Source organism: Pristiophorus japonicus, chromosome 11, assembly GCF_044704955.1.
Source record: "Pristiophorus japonicus isolate sPriJap1 chromosome 11, sPriJap1.hap1, whole genome shotgun sequence".
NCBI lineage: Eukaryota > Metazoa > Chordata > Chondrichthyes > Pristiophoridae > Pristiophorus > Pristiophorus japonicus.
In genome coordinates, this window is record NC_091987.1 from 125,980,088 (window position 1) to 126,000,390 (window position 20,303).

General features: G+C 46.5%; 1 protein-coding gene across 1 annotated transcript in view; it reads left to right on the forward strand.

The window, feature by feature from the left end:
- The window catches only part of LOC139276267 (integrator complex subunit 6-like), a 144,154-nt gene that overhangs the window by 72,712 nt on the left and 51,139 nt on the right, over positions 1-20,303 (forward strand). Inside the window, exon 10 of the mRNA XM_070894004.1 lies at positions 5,471-5,565. Within this exon, the coding sequence (XP_070750105.1) occupies positions 5,471-5,565 (95 nt within the window). The remainder of the gene's footprint in view (positions 1-5,470; positions 5,566-20,303) is intronic.

Consider the following 20,303-nt stretch of genomic DNA (forward strand, 5'->3'; position numbering starts at 1 on the left):
TGCTTTTATTATTGAGACTAGGTCCCACATGGCAGACTATCAAAAGTTTGCCAAAATCCATATACACTACATCAAACCCTCCTGGTTACCTCCTCAAAAAAACTCAAATCAAGTTAGTCAGACATGACCGTCCCGTAACAAATCCATGCTGACTGTCCTTAATTAATCTGTGTCTTTCTAAATGAAGATTTATCCAATAATTTTCCCACCACCAAGCTTTAGCTGACTGGCCTGTAATTACTTGGTCTATCCCTTTCCCTTTCTACCTTTTTAAACAAAGGTAAAATGTTAGCAGTCCTCCGGCACCACACCTTTAGCAAGAGAGGATTGGAAAATGATGGTCGGAGCCTTTGCTATTTCCTCTGTTTGTTCTCAACAGTCTGGGATACATTTTATCTGGGCCTGGGGATTTAACCACTTTCAAAGCTGCCAAACCCCTTAATACTTCCTCTCTGGTTATTTCATCTAATATTTCACACTCCTCCTTGCTGATTACAATGTCTGCATCGCCCCTCTCTTTTGTGAAAACAGACGCAAAGTATTCATTAAGAACCATACCCATGTCTTCCGCCTCCACACACAGATTACCTTTATGGTATCTAATAGGCCCCAATCTTTAATGATCTTCTTGCTTTTCATGTATTTATAAAACATCTGGGTTTTCCTTGATTTTACTTGCGAAAATTTTTCCATGCTCTCTCTTTGCTTTCCTAATTTCCTTTTTAGTTTCACCCTTGCATTTTCTATATTCCCCTCGGGTTTCTGCAGTATTGAGCTCTCGGTATCTGTCAGAAGCCTCCTTTTTTTTTTCTTTATCCTACCCTGCATGTCCCTTGACATCCAGGGACCTCTAGATTTGTTAGTCCCACCCTTTTTCTTTAAGGGAACAGACTTGCTCTGAACCCTCAGGATCTCCTCCTTAAATACCTCCCACTGCTCTGACACTGATTTACCTTAAAATCGCTGTTTCCTGTCCACTTGGGCTAAATCACATCTCAGCTTAGTAAAATTGGCTTTTCATAACATAAGAAATAGGAACAGGAGTAGGCCATACGGTCCCTCGAGCCTGCTCCGCCACTCATGGCTGATCTGATCATGGACTCAGCTGCACTTCCCCGCTCGCTCTCGTAACCCCTTATACCCTTATCATTTAAGGAACTGTCTATTTCTGTCTTAAATTTATTCAGTGTCCCAGTTTCCACAGCTCTGAGGCAGTGAATTCCACAGATTTACAACCCTCAGAGAAGAAATGTCTCCTCATCTCTGTTTTAAATGGGCGGACCCTTATTCTAAGATCGTTCCCTCTAGTTCTAGTCTCCCCCATCAGTGGAAACATCCTCTCTACATCCGCCTTATCAAGCCCCCTCAATCTTTTCTGTTTCAATAAGGTCACCTCTCATTCTTCTGAATTCCAATGAGTAGAGGCCCAACCTACTGAACCTTTTCTCATGTCAACCCCCTCATCCCCAGAATCAACCTAGTGAACCTTTTCTGAACTGCCTCCAAAGCAAGTGTATCCTTTTGTAAATATGGAAACCAAAACTGCTCACAGTATTCCAGGTGTGGCCTCACCAATACCTTTATATAGCTGTAGTAAGACTTCCCTGTTTTTATACTCCATCTCCTTTGCAATAAAGGCCAAAATACCATTGGCCTTCCTGATCATTTGCTGTACCTGCATAATATCCTTTTGTGTTTCATGCACAAGTACCCCCAGGTCCTGCTGTACTGTGGCACTTTGCAATCTTTCTCCATTTAAATAATAACTTGCTGTTTGATTTTTTTTCTGCCAAAGAGCATGACCTCACACTTTCCAACATTATACTCCATCTGTCAAATTTTTGCCCACTCACTTAGCCTGTCTATGTCCTTTTGCAGATTTTCCTCAATTGAGAACTTTTATTCCAGGTCTATCTTTGTCCTTTTCTAAAACTACCCTAAATCTAACTGAATTATGATCACAAGCAACAAAATGCTTTCCCACTGATATCCCTTCCACCTGTCCAGTATAATTTCCTAAAACCAAGTCGAGAACTGCCCCCTCCCTTGTTGGACTTGCGACATACTGACTTTAAAAAAAAAAGTTCTCCTGAATGCATTTTAGGAATTCTGCATCCTCTATACCTTTTACGCTGATTTTATCCCAGTTAATATTAGGGTAGTTGAAATCCCTTACGATTACTGTTCTATAGTTTTTGTATTTCTCTGAAATTTGCCTACTTATTTGCTCTTCTATCTCCCTCTGACTGGGGGTCTATAGTACATTCCCAACAGTGTGATCGCCCCTTTTTTGTTCTTCAATTCAACCCATATGGCCTCATTTTGATCCTTCCAACATATCATCCCGTCTCATAGCTGTAATTGTTTCTTTAATTCCTTTTTTATCCCTCTCTCTCTGAAAACCCTACCTTCCTCTGAACTTGCAGCACTTCGTTCTCCCAGATCCAACCCAACATTGTTATTAAACCTGCTGACAAGGGTGGCGCTGTTGTTGTTTAGCAAACCGACCTCTACCTTGCGGAGGCCGGACACCAACTCTCGGACACCAACTCTCGGACACCACCTCGTACCTCCCCCTGGACCATGACCCCACGACTGAACATCAAGCCATCATTTCCAAGATTGTCACTGAGCTCATCTCCTCTGGAGATCTTCCCTCTATGGCCACCAACCTCATAGTTCCCCAACCCCACACGACCCACTTCTACCTCCTTCCCAAGATCCACAAACAGAACGGCCTCGGAGACCCATCGTTTCAGCCAGTTCTTGGAACTGATTTCTTCCTATCTTGGCTCTCTTTTCTCCCTTTGTCCAGTCTCTTCCCACATACATCCGCGACTCTTCGGACGCCCTCCGTCACTAACAGTTTCCTGGCCCCAACCATCTCCTTTTCACGATGGATGTTCAATCCCTCTATACCTCCATTCCTCAGCAGGACGGCCTGAGGGCGCTCCGCTTATTCCTTGATCAGAGGCCCATCCACCACCATCCTCCTCTGCCTGGCTGAACTTCTCGCATTGAACAACTTCTCCTTTGACTCCCCTCATTCACACCAAATTAAAGGTGTGGCTATGTAAATCTGCATGGGTCTGAGCTATGTCTGCTTTTTCATGTGATATGTGGAACATTCCTTGTTCCAGTCCTACTCGTGTCCCCTCCCTCACCTCTTTTTGCCAGTACATTGATGACCTATGTTGGTACCATTTTGTGCTCTTGGCCTGAACTAGAAAATTTCATTCACTTTGCTTCTAATTTCCACCCTTCCCTCACCTTTACATGGTCCATCTCTGACTCTTCCCTGCCTCGACTTGTCTCTCTCCATTTCTGAGGATAGGCTATCGACAAACATCCACTATGAGCCCACAGCTACTCGTACGACACTTCCTCCCAACCCGCTTTCTGTCAGGACTCTTCCATTCTCCCAATTTCTCCGTCACAACTGTTCTGGTTAAACAGTGATTTACTTGTACACCGTTCAATTTCGTATACTGTTTTTGCTGCCCCTGATGTGGTCTCTACATTGGGGTGACCAAATGCCGATTGGGTGATCGCTTTGTGGAACACTTCCCTTCAATCCGTAAATGTGACTCCCGACCTTCTGGTCGCCTGTCAGTTTAATTCTCCACTTCACTCCTAATCTGACCTCTCTGTCCTCGGCCTCTTGCACTGTTCCAACGAAGCTCAGCATAAGCTTGAGGAACAGCACCTCATCTTTCAATTAGGCACTTTTTCGCCGCCTGGACTCCACAATTAGTTCAACAATTTCAGACCATAACCACTGCCCCTATTTTTTCCACATGTCAAGCTGTTGATGATTCTGCCATTCCCATTTACACCTCTTCGAGACTCCATCTTTTGTTATTTACCTGTCCCTTTACCATCTCCTTTTGCCTTGCACCATCATCCCTTTTGTCATTTAATCTGCCTTCCATCCTATCACAGACCTTTCCTTTTGTTCCTTTCCTTCTGCCCCTGCGCTTGATTAAAATCTATTACATCTCTAACTTTTTCCAGTTCTGACGAAAGGTCATTGACCTGAAATGTTAACTCTGTTTATTTCTTGGTGACTGCCCTAAACTGATTTCCGATGTTTTTGCCTTGCGAGATTGCAATTGCTTGCAGACAGAAGGGGAGGATTCATGGTGTTGACAGCCCTCAAGTGTGAATGACCCAATATCTTGAGCAGCAGAGACCCACTAATTGTGCCTTGCCATTTCCTATTAATACGTTGGCCTACTGCTGTGAGCTGCCGAATTGGGTCAATGTTTCTACACGTTTGCTTTGTGATGGGAAATGGCACCATGACGTGGGCACACTGCCGCATGGGATGAGCGTAGCAGCATATGCTCAATTGATGCCTTGACCAGGGGAACGTGTAGGGAAGTGCATGCTTAAGCTCCATTATGGTTACAAAAGAAAGTGTTTTAAAATTTAAAATCAAAATGAATAAACTTGATACTTCGTGTGATCATGTCACCAATTCACTCTGACCCCCAATTGTTTAGTTTTTAATATTTCACGGTGACTTTGAATTTTGGCCACTTTTGTGCACATCAAGGGTTAGAATGTTCAAGGTAGAAGATAGTGCACTTTCGCATTTCAGGCTGTCCTGGACACTTCCAGGTCCAGTACAGCGTGGCCAACAATAGAATAAAGCTGCTTCTGCTCGACTATACTGGAATACTTTAGTATCAAATTTTGGAAGAGAATCCCCAACTGCAGCACCAGCCATCCTGATAGCTTCACTGAAGCCATTGTTATGCTGATGCTTGGTGAGATTGGTTTGCACGAGATGAGGCTCTGCTGCCATGAAAAGGGAAGCCAGATATAGTGGTGTAGCTGTGGAGAGTGGGTAACAGATGCAAGTTTCCTGGAATCTGATCTAAATGAGCAGCATAAAAGTGGATCGAGTGAGATTGTGACCCAGACACAGTCGGAACTGGATAAAGACTGCCCAAACTCACTTGATGGACCTTTACAGCCAGAACCACTCTTGTTTTGCTTTGAACCCAGGGCCCAGAGGTCAAAGAACTTTTGTCCCCAGGCCCCAAAAACTTGATTTTTTAAAAACTGAAACGTGGATTTCTGCAGCATGTACTCTCAATGTAGCATAACTTCAAAATTTGAAATTCAAAGACAGCCCAGCTTATAATAAATTGGAGGGTGCAATCAAGTTCTAACATGTAATGCTATTGGATGGGTTGAGGCAGGTTTGATTTTATTCCCGACTGTTCTGTTCCTGCTCCGGCACTGACTGACAGATCTTAAAGCAGGTCACCTTTCTTATGACACAAGTACAGCATCTAAAAAAATAGAGTGGGGTGAAAACTGGGGCTGCATCTCCTTGACTAGAGAATAAGTCTTAATATAATTTTCTTTTAAAAATCCAGATCAAGTTGCTTCTGTGCGCAACAGGGAAATTCTTGATGGACTTGGTATAATATCTCATTGTTTGATTTTTGTTTTGCAGATGATTTGTTCAAAGTGCATAAGCTGAAGCCAGTTATGAAATGGCGGCAGGCATTTGAAAATTACTTGAAGACAATGCCTCCCTATTATATTGGGGTATGCTGAATTTGATATTTTGCCTTTTTTAGTGCATAATCGATTGTGCAGTTATCTGTGAATTCAATTCTACCTTTGCTTCAAGTCAGTTAACACTTTACACAGTTGGAAGAATGACGTTTAAAGAAATGGTATCTTCCAATTGTACTTCAGCGTCGTGTCTGCAAGAGTGAGAAAGCTCGTACCTTAAGTTGTAGTAGCCCACTGCTTTTGTCGTTGAATGTTGATGCACAGAGTGCTGTCGACTGTGGGTTTTTAAACTGTTGGTTATAGCTCTCGCATGCTGTGCTATCAAGTATGACGTGTGTGACAGTCAAAACATATATGCCTTAACATTTAGCATGGTATTTTGGTATTTGCTTCTTTCATTGTCACTCTGTCATTCATAGTGTCAAGGGACTAAACATTAGCTTCACTCTCATCATGTCCTAACTTTCCCACATCATAGGCAGTCCCTCACAATCGAGGGAGACTTGCTTCCACTCTTGAGTTCTCAGGTGACTACAGTCCAATACGGGAATTACAGTCTTTGTCACAGGTGGAGCAGAAAGCCGTTGAAGGAAAGGGTGGGTGGGGAGCCTGGTTTGCCGCACGTTCCTTCCGCTGCCTGCGCTTGTTTTCTGCATGCTCTCAGTGACGAGACTCGAGGTGCTCAGCAACCTCTTGGATGCTCTTCCTCTCTCCCACATTACAACGGTGATTACACTCCAAAAGTACTTCATTGGCTGGAAAATGCTTTGAGACATCCAGTGGTTGTGAAAGGCGCTATATAAATGCAAGTCGTTCGTTCTTAACTCAATATAATTGTTACAGCAACGGGTTGTCTGAGAACAGAACCAAGCCATGCGGTTCAAATGTAAACAGCTTGTGGAATTTGTTCAGAAATTTGTTTGCCAACTTTATTGAGTTGATACTTTAAGTCTGCTCCAAGTCACTTTTTGAAGATACTTACTTATTTATTAGCCCATCTTCAAATTGGAAAATCTGTCTTTGGTGTTCAATGAGAGATAACTTCCATGGACAGTGAGGAAGAGGAGGAACTTGTACATGTTATTGTGACCATAGTTTATAATAGCAGTCACAAATTTCTCGACTGGAGGTAGCTTATCTGCCATAAAAATGTTATTGTTTTATTTGCTTGCTCTATCACTGTCATGTATTCAACTGTCATTGTAATCCATGTATAAACTGACCTAAGTTGTATACCGTGAGAACACTGACCACTAGGTGGTGAACTTGTAGGAGACACTCCTAACCTGGACTTTCAGGCTCCACCCATCTTCTTCACTTCAGTGCTGGCTAATAAAGGTTACTGGTCACAGAGTGACCTTCTCTCTAGTATGGGCCTCGTGTGCATTTGTACTGTATAGTAAGGACATATTGGCGACGAGAAACTGGGATTTACACACGCGAGCATGGTCACTAGCAGCACAGACGAGAGGTACTGTATTGGTCATTGGGACGATTTTATTGAGACTACTGCAAAGTTTCGTCACTAAGGAATGGCTGGGACAGGATTCGGCCGACAAACACAGGGCTCATCTCCTGACGGTTTGTGGATCCAGGACATACTTCCCTAATGAAGGACCTTCTAGCGCCAGAGAAGCCGGCAGACAAGACATTTGAAGAGCTCAGTAAGTTGATCAGGGAATACTTTAAACCGGCGAGCAGCATGCACATGGCGAGACACCGGTTTTACACGGACCGGCGGCGAGAAGGGCAAAGCGTGGCAGACCTCAGGCGACTGGCGAGCCTATAAGTTCCCAGATGCATGCAGAGCGGAGATGCTGCGAGACTTTTTTTCTTGAGGGCATCGGGCACGCTGGGGTTTTCAGGAAACTGATTGAGACCAAAGACTTGACCCTGGAAACGGCGGCTTTGATGGCCCAGACATTTATCTCCGGGGAGGAAGAGACCAGAATGATGTTTGACAATAATCTTGGTTTAAATGCAGCAAATGGACAGGGAGTCAACATTATTAACGCAGCACACAGTTCTCCAGGCAGATGGGCAATCTGACATGCCCGAGCATGTAGTCGAACCCAAAGGGGGAATTCAACAGAGACAATGGCTAGCTGAACGGCGATTCATGCCATCGCAAGGGACAATGCGGCCAGTAATGGGGCCATCAACACCTGTCAATGGTGCGCTTAAGGACAGTTACAGAGACAGTCAGAGACGATCGACTGGTAATGGACCTTTTGTTTCCAACAACGGCTCATGTTGGAGGTGTGGAGGCAAACACCCAGCCAGAGCTTGCAGGTATCAGCAATATACCTGCAGAAACAGCAACGTCAGCGGTCACTTGGCATGTATGTGCAGGAAGCCTGCAGCCAGGTTGATGTACGAGGAGGACGGGCCCGATGTCAGCCCCACGAGGCCAGAAGGACACGGGGAAATCGCTGGAAGCTGAAGTTCAGCGAGTTCATGTGGAGCACATATACAGTTCATACACCAGGATGCCACCGATCAAGATGAAAGTGCTCCTCAATGGCATCCCAGTGTCAATGGAACTAGACAAGGGGGCCAGCCAGTCTCTGATGAGTATCAAACAGTTCGACAAATTGTGAACGTCCAAGGCCAGGAGGCCAAAATTATTGCCGATTGACTCACAGCTATGGACATATACAAAGGAGATCACTCCGACGTTACGCAGTGCCACGGTAGTCGTGACCCACAAAGATTCGGAGAACAGGTTGCCACTCTGGATTGTCCACGGGGATGGTCCCGCACTGCTGGGGAGCAGTTGGCTTGCTGACATGAACTGGAAATGGGGCGATGTCAATGCAATTTCTTCTGTGGAGTGAATGTCATGCTCACAGGTCCTGGACAAATTTGACTCACACTTTCAACCCGGCATCGGCACTTTCATGGGAACCAAGGTAGTGATTCACATAAACCCGGACGCCAGGCCAGTACACCACAAGGCCAGAGCGGTGCCATATGTGATGCGGGAAAAGATAGAAGACGAATTGGACCGCCTGCTGAGGGAAGGCATCTCGCCAGTCGAATTCAATGACTGGGCGAGCCCGATTGTGCCGGTGCTGAAGGTGGATGGGTTGGTCAGGATATGTGGTGATTACAAGGCCACCATCAATCGGGTGTCACTCCAAGACCAGTACCCACTATCGAGAGCGGAGGACCCCTTTGCGACGCAATCCGGTGGCAAACTTTTTTCAAAATTGAATCTGACCTCAGCTTACATGACCCAGGAGCCGGCGAGTGAGTCGAAGAAGCTGACCACCATCTCGACACACAAGGGGTTGTTTGAGTACAACAGATGTCCGTTTGGGATTTGCTCGGCCGCCGCGATCTTTCAACGAAACATGGAAAGTCTCCAAGTCGATTCCAAGGACGGTGGTTTTTCAAGACGACATCCTCATCACGGGTTGCGATACTGAAGAACACCTCCACAACCTGGAGGAGGTGCTACTCAGACTGGACCGGGTAGGTCTGCGACTGAAAAAGGCGAAGTGCGTCTTCCTAGCTCCAGAGGTAGAATTCCTGGGGATGAGGGTAGCAGCAGACGGGATCAGACCTACTGCGTCCAAAACGGAAACAATCCAGAGAGCACCCAGACCCCGCAACATGACGGAGCTGTGTTCGTTCCTGGGACTCCTGAACTATTTTGGTAACTTTCTTCCCAAATTGAGCACGCTGTTGGAGCCGCTACACGTGCTCCTACACAAAGGTCGCGAATGGGTCTGAGGGGACAGCCAGGAAAGGGCATTTGATCGAGCATGCAATTTGTTATGCTCCAACAATCTGTTAACGCTGTATGACCCAGGTCAGAAACTTGTTTTAACGTGCGATGCATCGTCCTATGGGGTCGGGTGTGTGTTGCAGCATGTCAATGCCAAGGGTCAGTTACAGCCCGGTAGCTTATGCCTTCAGAAGTCTGTCCCAGGCAGAAAGGGGCTTCGGGATGGTCGAAAAGGAAGTGCTTGCATGTGTATATGCAGTAAAAAAAAAAAATGCACCAGGACCTGTTTGGCAGGAAATTTGAGCTGGAGACAGATCGCAAACCCCCAACGTCCCTTTTGGCCGACAAAAAGGCCATAAATGCATAACTGCGTCGGCCCGCATACAGAGGTGGGCACTTAGGTTAGCCGCCTATGACTATACAATTCGGCACAGACCAGGCACCGAAAACTGCGCCGATGCACTCAGCAGGCTTCCACTAGCCACCACCAAGGGGGCAACCGAGCATGCTGCTGAGATGGTCATGGCTGTTGAAGCTTTCGAAAGCAAAGGCTTACCCGTGACAGCCTGTCGGATCAAAGTCTGGACAAATAGAGATCCGCTACTGTCTTTAGTCAAGAAATGTGTCCTGAATGGGGACTGGGCAGCCACGTATGGGGCATGCCCTGAGGAATTTAAACCATTTCACAGGCGCAAGGATGAACTCTTGATTCAGGCCGATTGCCAACTATGGGGAAACCGAGTCATCATGCACCAGATGGGCAGAGAGGCGTTCATCCAAGAACTCCACAATGAGCACCCGGGCATAGTCATGATGAAGGTAATTGCCAGGTCACACGTTTGGTGGCCAGGGATAGATGCAGACCTGGAACTTTGTGTTCACAGGTGCAACACTTGTGCTCAGCTGGGCAATGCACCCAGGGAAGCCCCCCTTAGCCCCTGAACCTGGCCCACCAAGCCATGGTCACACATCCATGTGGACTACGCAGGTCCTTTCATGGGAAAAATGTTTTTGGTTGTAGTAGACGTCTACTCCAAATGGATCGAGTGTGACATTCTCAATTCAAGCACATCCTCTGCCATGGTAGAAAGTCTACGAGAAATGTTCGCCGCTCATGGTCTACCGGACGTCTTGGTCAGCGACAATGGCCCGTGCTTCACAAGCATTGAATTTCAAGACTTCATGGCAGGAAATGGTATCAACATGTCAGAACGGCACCGTTCAAGCCGGCCTCAAACAGCCAGGTGGAACGAGCAGTGCAGATAATCAAACGGGATGCTCAGAATCCAAGGGGGTTCCCTACAAAGCCGCCTATCGCGCCTCCTGTTGGCCAATAGATCCCGACCACCCTTGCTTACAGGGGTTCCACCCGCAGAGCTGCTCATGAAAAGGACGCTCAAAACCAGGTTATCCCTTATACACCCCACCATGAAAGAAATTGTTGAGAGCAGGCGTCTGTCACAATGTGACTATCATGACGGGAATGCGAGGGCGCGATGTATTGATGTCAATGACCCTGTCTTTGTCCTCAACTACGCTGCAGGGCCCGAATGGCTCGCAGGCACTGTGATTGCCAAAGAGGGGAATAGGATTCTGGTAGTTAAACTTATCAATGGACAAATCTGCCGTAAACACGTGGATCAAACAAAAAGGAGGTTCAGCAACCCCATAGAAGAAGCAGAGGAAGAACACGATGTAGAGTTCACTCCACCACAGGTGACCGAACATCGGAACCAAGTGGAGGAGAGCCCAGTCACTGTGGGCAGTCCGGACAGGCCAGAGGCACCGCAAACAGCAGACACTCAGGCCAGTGCCCAACAACCGAAGCCCCAACTCAGGCGCTCCACAAGGGAGCGTAAACCACCAGAGAGACTTAACCTGTGATCCCAATAAGACTTTGGGTGGTAGGTGATGTCAATATTCAACTGTCATTGTAATCCATGTATAAACTGACCTAAGTAGTATACCGTGAGAACACTGACCATTAGGTGGTGAACTTGTGGGAGACACTCCTAACCTGGACTTTCAGGTATAAAAGGGGAAGCTCCACCCATCTTCTCCACTTCAGTGCTGGCTAATAAAGGTTACTGGTCACAGAGTGACCACCTCTCTCATATGGGCCTCGTGTGCATTTATACTGTATCGTAAGGACATATTGTTTAGTAAGGACATATTAATTACCATGAAATAAGCTTGTTTGACAGAAAATGTCAAGTGTAGTGTTACTGTGCTGCCTTCTGAAGACCAGGAGTATCACGTCATAAAACCGCTAGCTAAAATAAACTGAGGAGTGTTTTCGGTTTGTTCCATGGGATACTATGAAATGAAAATACTCTTTTTGGGACAAAACCAAAGCTTGCCTCAGCAGCTTGAGATACACGCAAACCACAAACAAAATTACGAGTAAAGAAACCCAAAGATGTAACTTTCTTGCCTGTTAATCTCCGACTATTTCAAATGTGCCACCACAGGGAATCACTGGAGGCTTGGGATGGGGCTCTTCTGAGAAGTTGCAGGAGAGAAATAAATGGAATATTAAAGCGTTTATACTCTCCAGTTTTCTTGGGTGCGCGTGAGCATTCTCTGTTTACTGTCTCACTCTCTGTTGTCTTCCAGCAATTTTCCTTACTTGCTCCAAAATTATGCTGAAGTCTTTTAATCTAAATTACATAACATCCATCAGACCAGTCAAATCAGGTTCACTGTGTAATGGGAGTAAGTAACTATGCATGGATTTGTCTCAGTCAGCAATGGAAACCCGTCCAACATGTTGCAAGCCTTTGTTGGTCAGTACACTTGTAACGTGAGTCCCCTCAGATTCAATTAATTCGAGTAGTCTTGCTGCGGAACTTGCTATTTAGACTCCTGATCTGTCAAAGGGAACTGGCCACTGTTAAGGTTTTTGGAACTTTGAAATAACTTATGAGATCTCTGAATAATGATTCTGGAGAACTACTGTAGTCGGCAAATGTACCACTCGACCTGCCGTATAATACTGCATTTTTTACGTGCTGACTAGAAAATAATCTAGTGGGTTGTGAATCGTATGTTGTCATTTTATGTTCAGCATTATGGAGCAATTCTTTGCTTCGCCCTTTGGCAAATTTCAGCGAAACTGATAGGTGTAGAATGCAGTTTTGTGTCTTCCCATTTAACGTTTGCATTGCTGTGATGACGCCGAACATTTTTAATGAATCATAGGTTTAAAAAAAACTGCAAATGCTGGGAACCAGAAAATGCTGATGCCACTCAGCAGGTCAGTGTGCAACAATGGAGAGAATAGATGTTTCAGATTGCATATCTTGTGTGTTCTAATTTTTTGATTTGTCTCGAGCTTCCTTTTCTCTCATGCATATCACGCCTGCTCTTCAACCATTTCCTGATCACCACCATAGCATTTTGCAGCTCATTCAAAGCCATGCTTGTTTTTTCTTCCTGTTTCTTTAAATGCTGTCGTCTGTAATATCTCTGCATTCTTTGAGGAAGGGTTTATACCAGAGTTGTTAATTGACTTGTGTTTTCTCGATGGATGCATCCTGACCTAGGTGCCTCTAGTGTTTTCTGTTTTTGTTGCATATTTTCAATGTCTGGCTTTGCTGTAAAATAATGGTTATTGTTTCCTGATTAGGTGAAGGAGATCTGTTTAACTGGCCTTGTTTTCCATTAGCTCTGTTGTTATCGGTTCTGAATTAAATGCTGATAGTTCCACTGTGCAGAAACTCTTTGACCTAATATTAATGGTTGTCCTCTTGCTGATGCTGAGGGTGTTGTCGATTTAGCTCCGTTGCTGTTTGTGTTGACATTTATGGGATTGGTTGGCTAATTTGCTGCTGTTTTGTGCCCTGTTGTGCTATTTTAGGGTGGTTTATTACATTACATAAAATGTTGAGTGCTGTATGTTGGGAGGTTAGTCTCACTGATGTGAATAATGCAGAATTAGTTGTGTGTTAGACTCCCATCAAAAGTAAATGTCAACGGTGACCTTTTTATTAATGTAAGATTACAGTTTGATGCATAGTGTGAAAATGTCAGTGTCCATCAGAGGATTAACTAGATTTGTAAACAATACACCATCACTTGATTTTATCCTCCAGCACAGTTGAATAAAATATATTTATTTAAAGGGGGAAGTGGCTGAATCATTGCATTCTATAGTGGGAATTGGCCATGTTATTTTTGATTAGTTGAGTCTTTGATGCTGGTGTTAACTTATCCTGAGGATTGTTGCTTTGTCTGAATGCAGCATGTGTTGTTATGGAGGACAAACATTTTAAGAATTGTAGTTTCCTGATGCTGGCATGTTAAAATTGTCGAAGTGCTTATAAATCACAGACCCCATCAGATATGTTTATTTCAAAAAATAATCCGGTATAGTTTTAAATTGTCCTAGTTTTTTTCGGAGGGGTGCAGTTTGTATCTATTCTGGGCATTCTCTGAGCTAACACTGAGCTAATGTTGTAAAAAAAACCTGCTGTTTCTAAATTTCTTGGTTCAACAAGTGACTAAAAGATTGAATACCGAAGAAGTTGAATAGTGAGTGCTCTGCTGATAACTAGCCGACATTAATGCTGGCCTTGAGGCAGGCGGTGGTAGCTGCACAGCAGCACAGCATGCTGAATGGTGTTCTGGATCTTCTTCACAGAATAGTGTTCTCTCTCTCATGCATCCTACATGGCTACTGTTGGTATTATCACAAGGTGTGCCACCAGAGGGCACAGCAGTGGGAGACTTGTAGGTTACTTATACAGGTGTGCCTGGCCTAGTTTAAAAGGCAGGCCTCCAGGTGTGATCCTCACTCTGGAGTTATCAATAAAGGACTAAGGGCACTACAGTTCAAGTGCAACACATTGCTTCGTGGAGTCATTATCAGAGCATCCTAGGACCTAACAATTGGCGATGAGATTACGGACTTTCATGCAAAAATGGATACCCTTGGTACATTGCAGTAGTTTGCCGATTGTGATAATAGGGACACCTTTGTGGAGAGGCTCGACCATTTCTTCACAGCAAACAACCTGGCATGAGACAACCCGGCCACACTGGCTGGTAAGCGCAGAGCTATCCTGCTAACCCGCTGTGGGCCTACCATCGAGGACCTCGTCAGGGACTTGCTGGTACCAGCAAAGACAATGACCAAGACGTAAGAGGAGCTTGTAACACTGATCCAAGAACAACTCGAGCCCAAGGAGAGCATTCTCACAGCCAGACACTGGTTCTACTCCCACTGAAGGCCAGGAAATCGCGAAATACGCTGCAGACTTCAGGAGGCTGGCGGCAGCGTGTGATTTCGGCAACCACCTCAATAAAGCGCTGCGGGTCATTTTTGTCATTGGAATCGGTTATGAGGGCCGCCTTCTTGAGCTACTATCGGCGGATACCACAGTCAAACTGCAGAAGGCCATTTCTGTGAGCCAGGCATTCATGACCTCGACCTGCGGCTCGAGGCAGATGACTCACACTCAGGACTCAAACCCGGCAAGTACTGTGCACAGAGGCTGATCGCGAACTTTCTCAGGAAAGAGAACAGGCCCCTAAGTCCCTTAACTCGGAGTCCGCCGAGGGGGGCTAATCGAGTAGCACCATCCTGGCATTGTGGAGGGAATCACAGGGCTCACCAGTGCTGTTTTAAAGACTTTGTATGCAAAGGCTGCAGCACAAAGTGCCACCTCCAGCGAATGTGTAAGAGAAATATGACTCACTGTGTTGATGAGTCTGCAGATGGCCATGAATCAAGCACGGATTATGAAATGAGAGGCAGCTCAACCCTACGATGAGGTAGACAGCATGTTTACCTGCACCACCGAGTGTTCCCCGTTGAGGATGGAAGTTGAGATAAATGGCGTTCCAGTCTTCATGGAAGTGGACACAGGCGAGCCAGTCAGTAATGAATCAAGAAGCCTTTGAGAGGCTATGGGACAAACAAACTGAACGACCCAAGTTGGTCCCGGTTCAGGCAAAGCTGCACACCTACACCAATGAACTTATCCCAGTCGTTGGTAGTGCGAATGTAAAAGTACTCCATGATGGCGCGGTGCACAAGTTACCTCTGTGGATTGTTGCAGGTGATGGACCAACGCTACTCGAAAGAAGGTGGATGGAGAAAATCCATTGCAAGTGGGAAGACTTCACCCCTCGAGCGATCGACCTCCTCTGCGCTCAGAGGCAAAGCAAGCCCTCACCTGAGGTTGCATCCTGCACCAGAGAGCAGACCAGCACAGCACCAGAGGCACAGACCGCTCAGCACGACTGCGTGGAGATGATCCAGCTGGGACGACCCGAGCGCACCTTCCAGGCTCCAGTGGCAGGACTCCGGAGGAAGAAAATCTGATCCAAAAGCGACTCCCTAGCTTTGGTGGCAGAACCCGGGGAGAAGAGGATCAGCACAAGCGACATGGTGGATGGAGGAAAGATGGCGTCCAAACGACGAGGTGATGCGCTGAAAAAAAAGATAGCGGCGGCCAGACCACGAGGTGCAATGCTGCTGGAGCAATACGTGGCACCAAACAGAGAAGAGGATTGGGGTAAAGAAAGCAAGGCTCTCTTAAAGGAGGTCTGCAACCCACCACACTTACAGGGACCGTTCCACACACTCAAGCGATGTAACAGCAACTGTGAGTTAAATGAAAAATGTAAAACTGATGATCAGAGTTGTGTACATGCAATAAGTAAGAAAAGTCTCGCGATTGCAATCGGCGCTACAGGGTATTCACAATAAGTAATGAAACATTGTGCGATGTCTGATTTCAACGGCATACAGTCAATGCAGCGGGCAAACGCGCATCGGGAGCACACTGGTCCAGCGAGCTGCCCAACGCTGTGGCCTGCGTCCCTGGGACCAGAGTTATGCACCATGGAAGGCGGCCACAAGCAGCCAATACACGCGCTGCAGAGCAAGTGATCTCAGGAAGGCAACGGCACCGATATTGATACCCTGCCCTGGTTCGGCTCTGCCTCTCAGGCACCCGATGGCATCAACCGCCACGAGCCTGAATGAGCAAACTGTGCTAAGGCACAGCCCCCAGACCCCAGCGCCACCAAGGCCATACCCGGGAACAAAGGGTCACCTGCAACAGTTCTCCCAAAGGGGACCGGGACCAGCCAGGATCCCAAACCAAACAACACCCAGGCTAGCGAGTCAGCAGTTCCCTGTGCACTGATAGACGACAGCTCCTCTGGGAGCAACAGTGACCCAGGGCGCATAGAAAGGACAGGGAGGTCACAGGCATCTGTGAACCTGCCCGACGCTAGGAACCACGACAACAGCCCCGAGAGCAGGCAACTTGAGCCAACCGGGTTCCCACTGCCAGCACTGGGCACTGCGCCACCACCAGATTGCCTGGACACCATCCTGCAGTTCTGGAACTAGCTTGTCCTTACGCACCGGTTACTGATCCCCAGTATGTATTGAAAGTATCTCGCCAGTCTTAATGTACTTGTCTCATAACTGAACCACAAATGTAATGCAAACTTGTTTTTCTGGTCTTGAATGTATATGAATGCAATGAGCCCCATCCTGGCCACTCTGCAGAGCTTCCAGTGCCCTGGCGCAGCGCAGATATATCAGTGGGGGGCGAAGCTACAGGCCTGCGCAGAAACGAATGCCGGCAGCGTCACGCATGCGCAGTGGTGTTGGCCCCGATGATTGTGCATGCGCAGTAGCGCCGAAACTTGACGCTCGGCCATTTTTGAAGTGCATCGCTGTGTAGCCCCGTTTAAGTTTAAAAATACTGGCTGCTTGCTGCCAGAACCCCACCCGATTCGATTTTTGAGCAGCCCTAGAAATGGACAACCAGTGCTCCTGCTTGTAATAGGTGTGAGCCTTAATAAAATCTCTCCTCTTTTTTTCCACTCCCCGATGCCGCCAAGCCCAGCTTTTCCGAACTCTCTTCTTGCCCCCCCCCCCCCCCCCCCCCCCCCCAGATGCCGCGTCTGGAGCCTCCCCATGCCTCCTCTGCTCTCGGGCAGCCCAGCCTTTCCTCACCATCCCTGGAGCCTCCCAATGCGTCTTTGCTGGCCGCCACTATCCCATGCCAAATGGCTTCCCGTACAGGCCCGGCCCACTGCCTTACCTGGCCTAAAGTAGGATTTACTTCAAATATTTAATTGTTAATCAATTGCTCACCTCAGTTTTTTTTATTTTTATTAAGTTATTTGAAGTTTTATTTGTAATGTTTGTAGATCCTTCCTTACTTACTTACCTGCGCCGATTTCTTAACTGCCCGCAACGTTTTTCAGAGCTGGCCACATATGCTGACCTAAGTCGATTTGGTGCAAGTGTTAGCTGGCTAAAATGGCATAAATGGCCAAAACTGGCGTAAGTGTCTGGGAACGTCCCCTTTGGTGGAAAAAAAACTGAACTAAAAAAATTGTACCTAACTAAGTTACTCTGGAGCAAGTTTATTGGGGAGAATGTTTTTTTTGACTTATGCCAGAAAAATCAACTTACTCCAAAAAAAAAATTGGAGCAAGTCATAGCCAAAATTGGGCCTCATAAAGCAAAAGAAAGACTTAAATTTATATAGCGTCTTTCAGAATCTCGATGTCGTAAAGCACTTTACAGCCAATGAAGTGCTTTTGAAGTGTAGTCACTGTTGTAATGTAGGAAATGCGGCAGCCAATTTGAACACAGCAAGCTCCCACAAACAGCAATTTGATAATTGTTATATATGTGGTCTCATATTCACTCTTTACAGCCACCAGAGGGCTCATCCCAAGTCCCAATGGATCCCATAATTCCTTCGGAGCACAGGTATTTAAGGAGGCTTCACAGGTTGGAAAGGCACTCTGGAGACCTGCAATAAAAGACTACGGTCACATAGAAAATAGGTGCAGGACCAGGCCATTCGGCCCTTCGAGCCTGCACCACCATTCAAGAAGATCATGGCTGGTCATTCACCTCCGTACCCCTTTTCTGCTTTCTCTCCATACCCCTTGATCCCTTTAGCCATGAGGGCCATATCTAACTCCCTCTTGAATATATCCAATGAACTGGCATCAGCAACTCTCTGCGGTAGGGAATTCCACAGGTTAACAACTCTGAGTGCAGTCTGACTCTTTCTCCATACACAAAAACTGGCGACGCGATACAGATAGCGAACCCAATGATGCAGAGAACAGTGGATATCCGGGAGAAATTCTCGGAGGGATATGATTGGGAAACTTTTGTGTAGCGACTCGACCAATACTTCGTGGCCAACGAGCTAGATGGGGAAGAGAGCGCTGCCAAACAAAGGGCAATCCTCCTCACCGTCTGTGGGGCACCAACGTATGGCCTCATGAAGAATCTACTTACTCCAGAGAAATCCACGGAGACATCGTACGACGATTTGTGCACACTGGTCCGAGTGCATTTGAACCCAAAGGAAAACATTCTGATGGTGAGGTACCGGTTCTACACCTACAAAAGATCTGAAGGCCAAGAAATGACGAGTTATGTTGCCGAGCTAAGATGCCTTGCAGAACATTGTGAATTTGGAGCACATGCTCAGAGACTTTTTCGTACTTGGCATTGGCCACGAAACCATACTTTGAAAACTTTTCACCGTATAGACCCCAACCTTGAGTAAGGCCATAGCGATAGCCCAGGCGTTCATTGCCACCAGTGACAATACGAAGTAAATCTCTCAGCACACAGGTGCTGCTAGAAGTACTGTGAACAAAGTGATGTTTTCAAATCGTAACTTACAGGGCAGGTCACACATACCTGCAGCTGCACGTCCACAGATGACTGAGTGAGTCCACCATCAAGGATGATGAATGCTTGGCCATTAACACCTTGTTGGCGCTGCGGGGGTCATAATCGTTTCCATTCATGCTGATTGAAAGAGTATGTTTGCAAGGGTTGTGGAACAATGGGACACCTCCAACGAGTATGCAGGCAAGCTGCAAAGCCTGTTAAATCTGCAAACCACTATGTTGCAGAGGAGGACAGATCCATGGAGGATCACGACGAACCAGAGCCTCAGACCGAGGAGGCAGAGGTACATTGGGTGCACACATTCACCACGAATTGTCCCCCGATAATAGAAACATAGGTGCAGGAGTAGGCCATTCGACCTTTCGAGCCTGCACCGCCATTCAATAAGATCATGGCTGATCATTCCCTCAGTACCCATTTCCTGCTTTTGCTCCATACCCTTTGATCCCCTTAGCTGTAAGGGCCATATCTAACTCCCTCTTGAATATATCCAATGAACTGGCATAAACAACTCTCTGCGGCAGGGAATTCCATAGGTTAACAACTTGAGTGAAGAAGTTTCTCCTCATCTCAGTCCTAAATGGCCTACCCCTTATCCTAAGACTATGTCCCCTGGTTCTGGACTTCTCCAACATCGGGAACATTCTTCCTGCATCTAACCTGTCCAGTCCCGTCAGAATCTTATACGTTTCCATGAGATTCCCTCTCATCCTTCTAAACTCCAGTGAATAAAGGCCCAGTTGATCCAGTCTCTCCTCATATGACAGCCCAGCCATCCCTGGAATCAGTCTGGTGAACCTTCGCTGCACTCCCTCAATAGCAAGAACGTCCTTCCTTAGATTAGGAGACCAAAACTGAACACAATATTCCAGGTGAGGCCTCACCAAGGCCCTGTATAACTGCAGTAAGACCTCCCTGCTCCTATACTCAAATCCCCTAGCTATGAAGGCCAACATACCATTTGCCTTCTTCACCGCTTGCTGTACCTGTATGCCCACTTTCAGTGACTGATGAATCATGACACCCAGGTCTCGTTGCACCTCCCCTTTTCCTAAACTGCCGCCATCCAGATAATATGCCTTCGTATTTTTGCCCCCAAAATGGATAACCTCACATTTATCCACATTATGCTGCATCTACCATGCATTTGCCCACTCACCTAACCTGTCCAAGTCACCCTGCAACCTCTTAACGTCGTCCTCACAACTCACACCGCCACCCAGTTTAGTCACATCCGCAAACTTGCAAATATTACACTCAATTCCTTCATCTAAATCGTTAATGTATATTGTAAAGAGCTGAGGTCCCAGCACTGAGCCCTGCGGCACTCCACTAGTC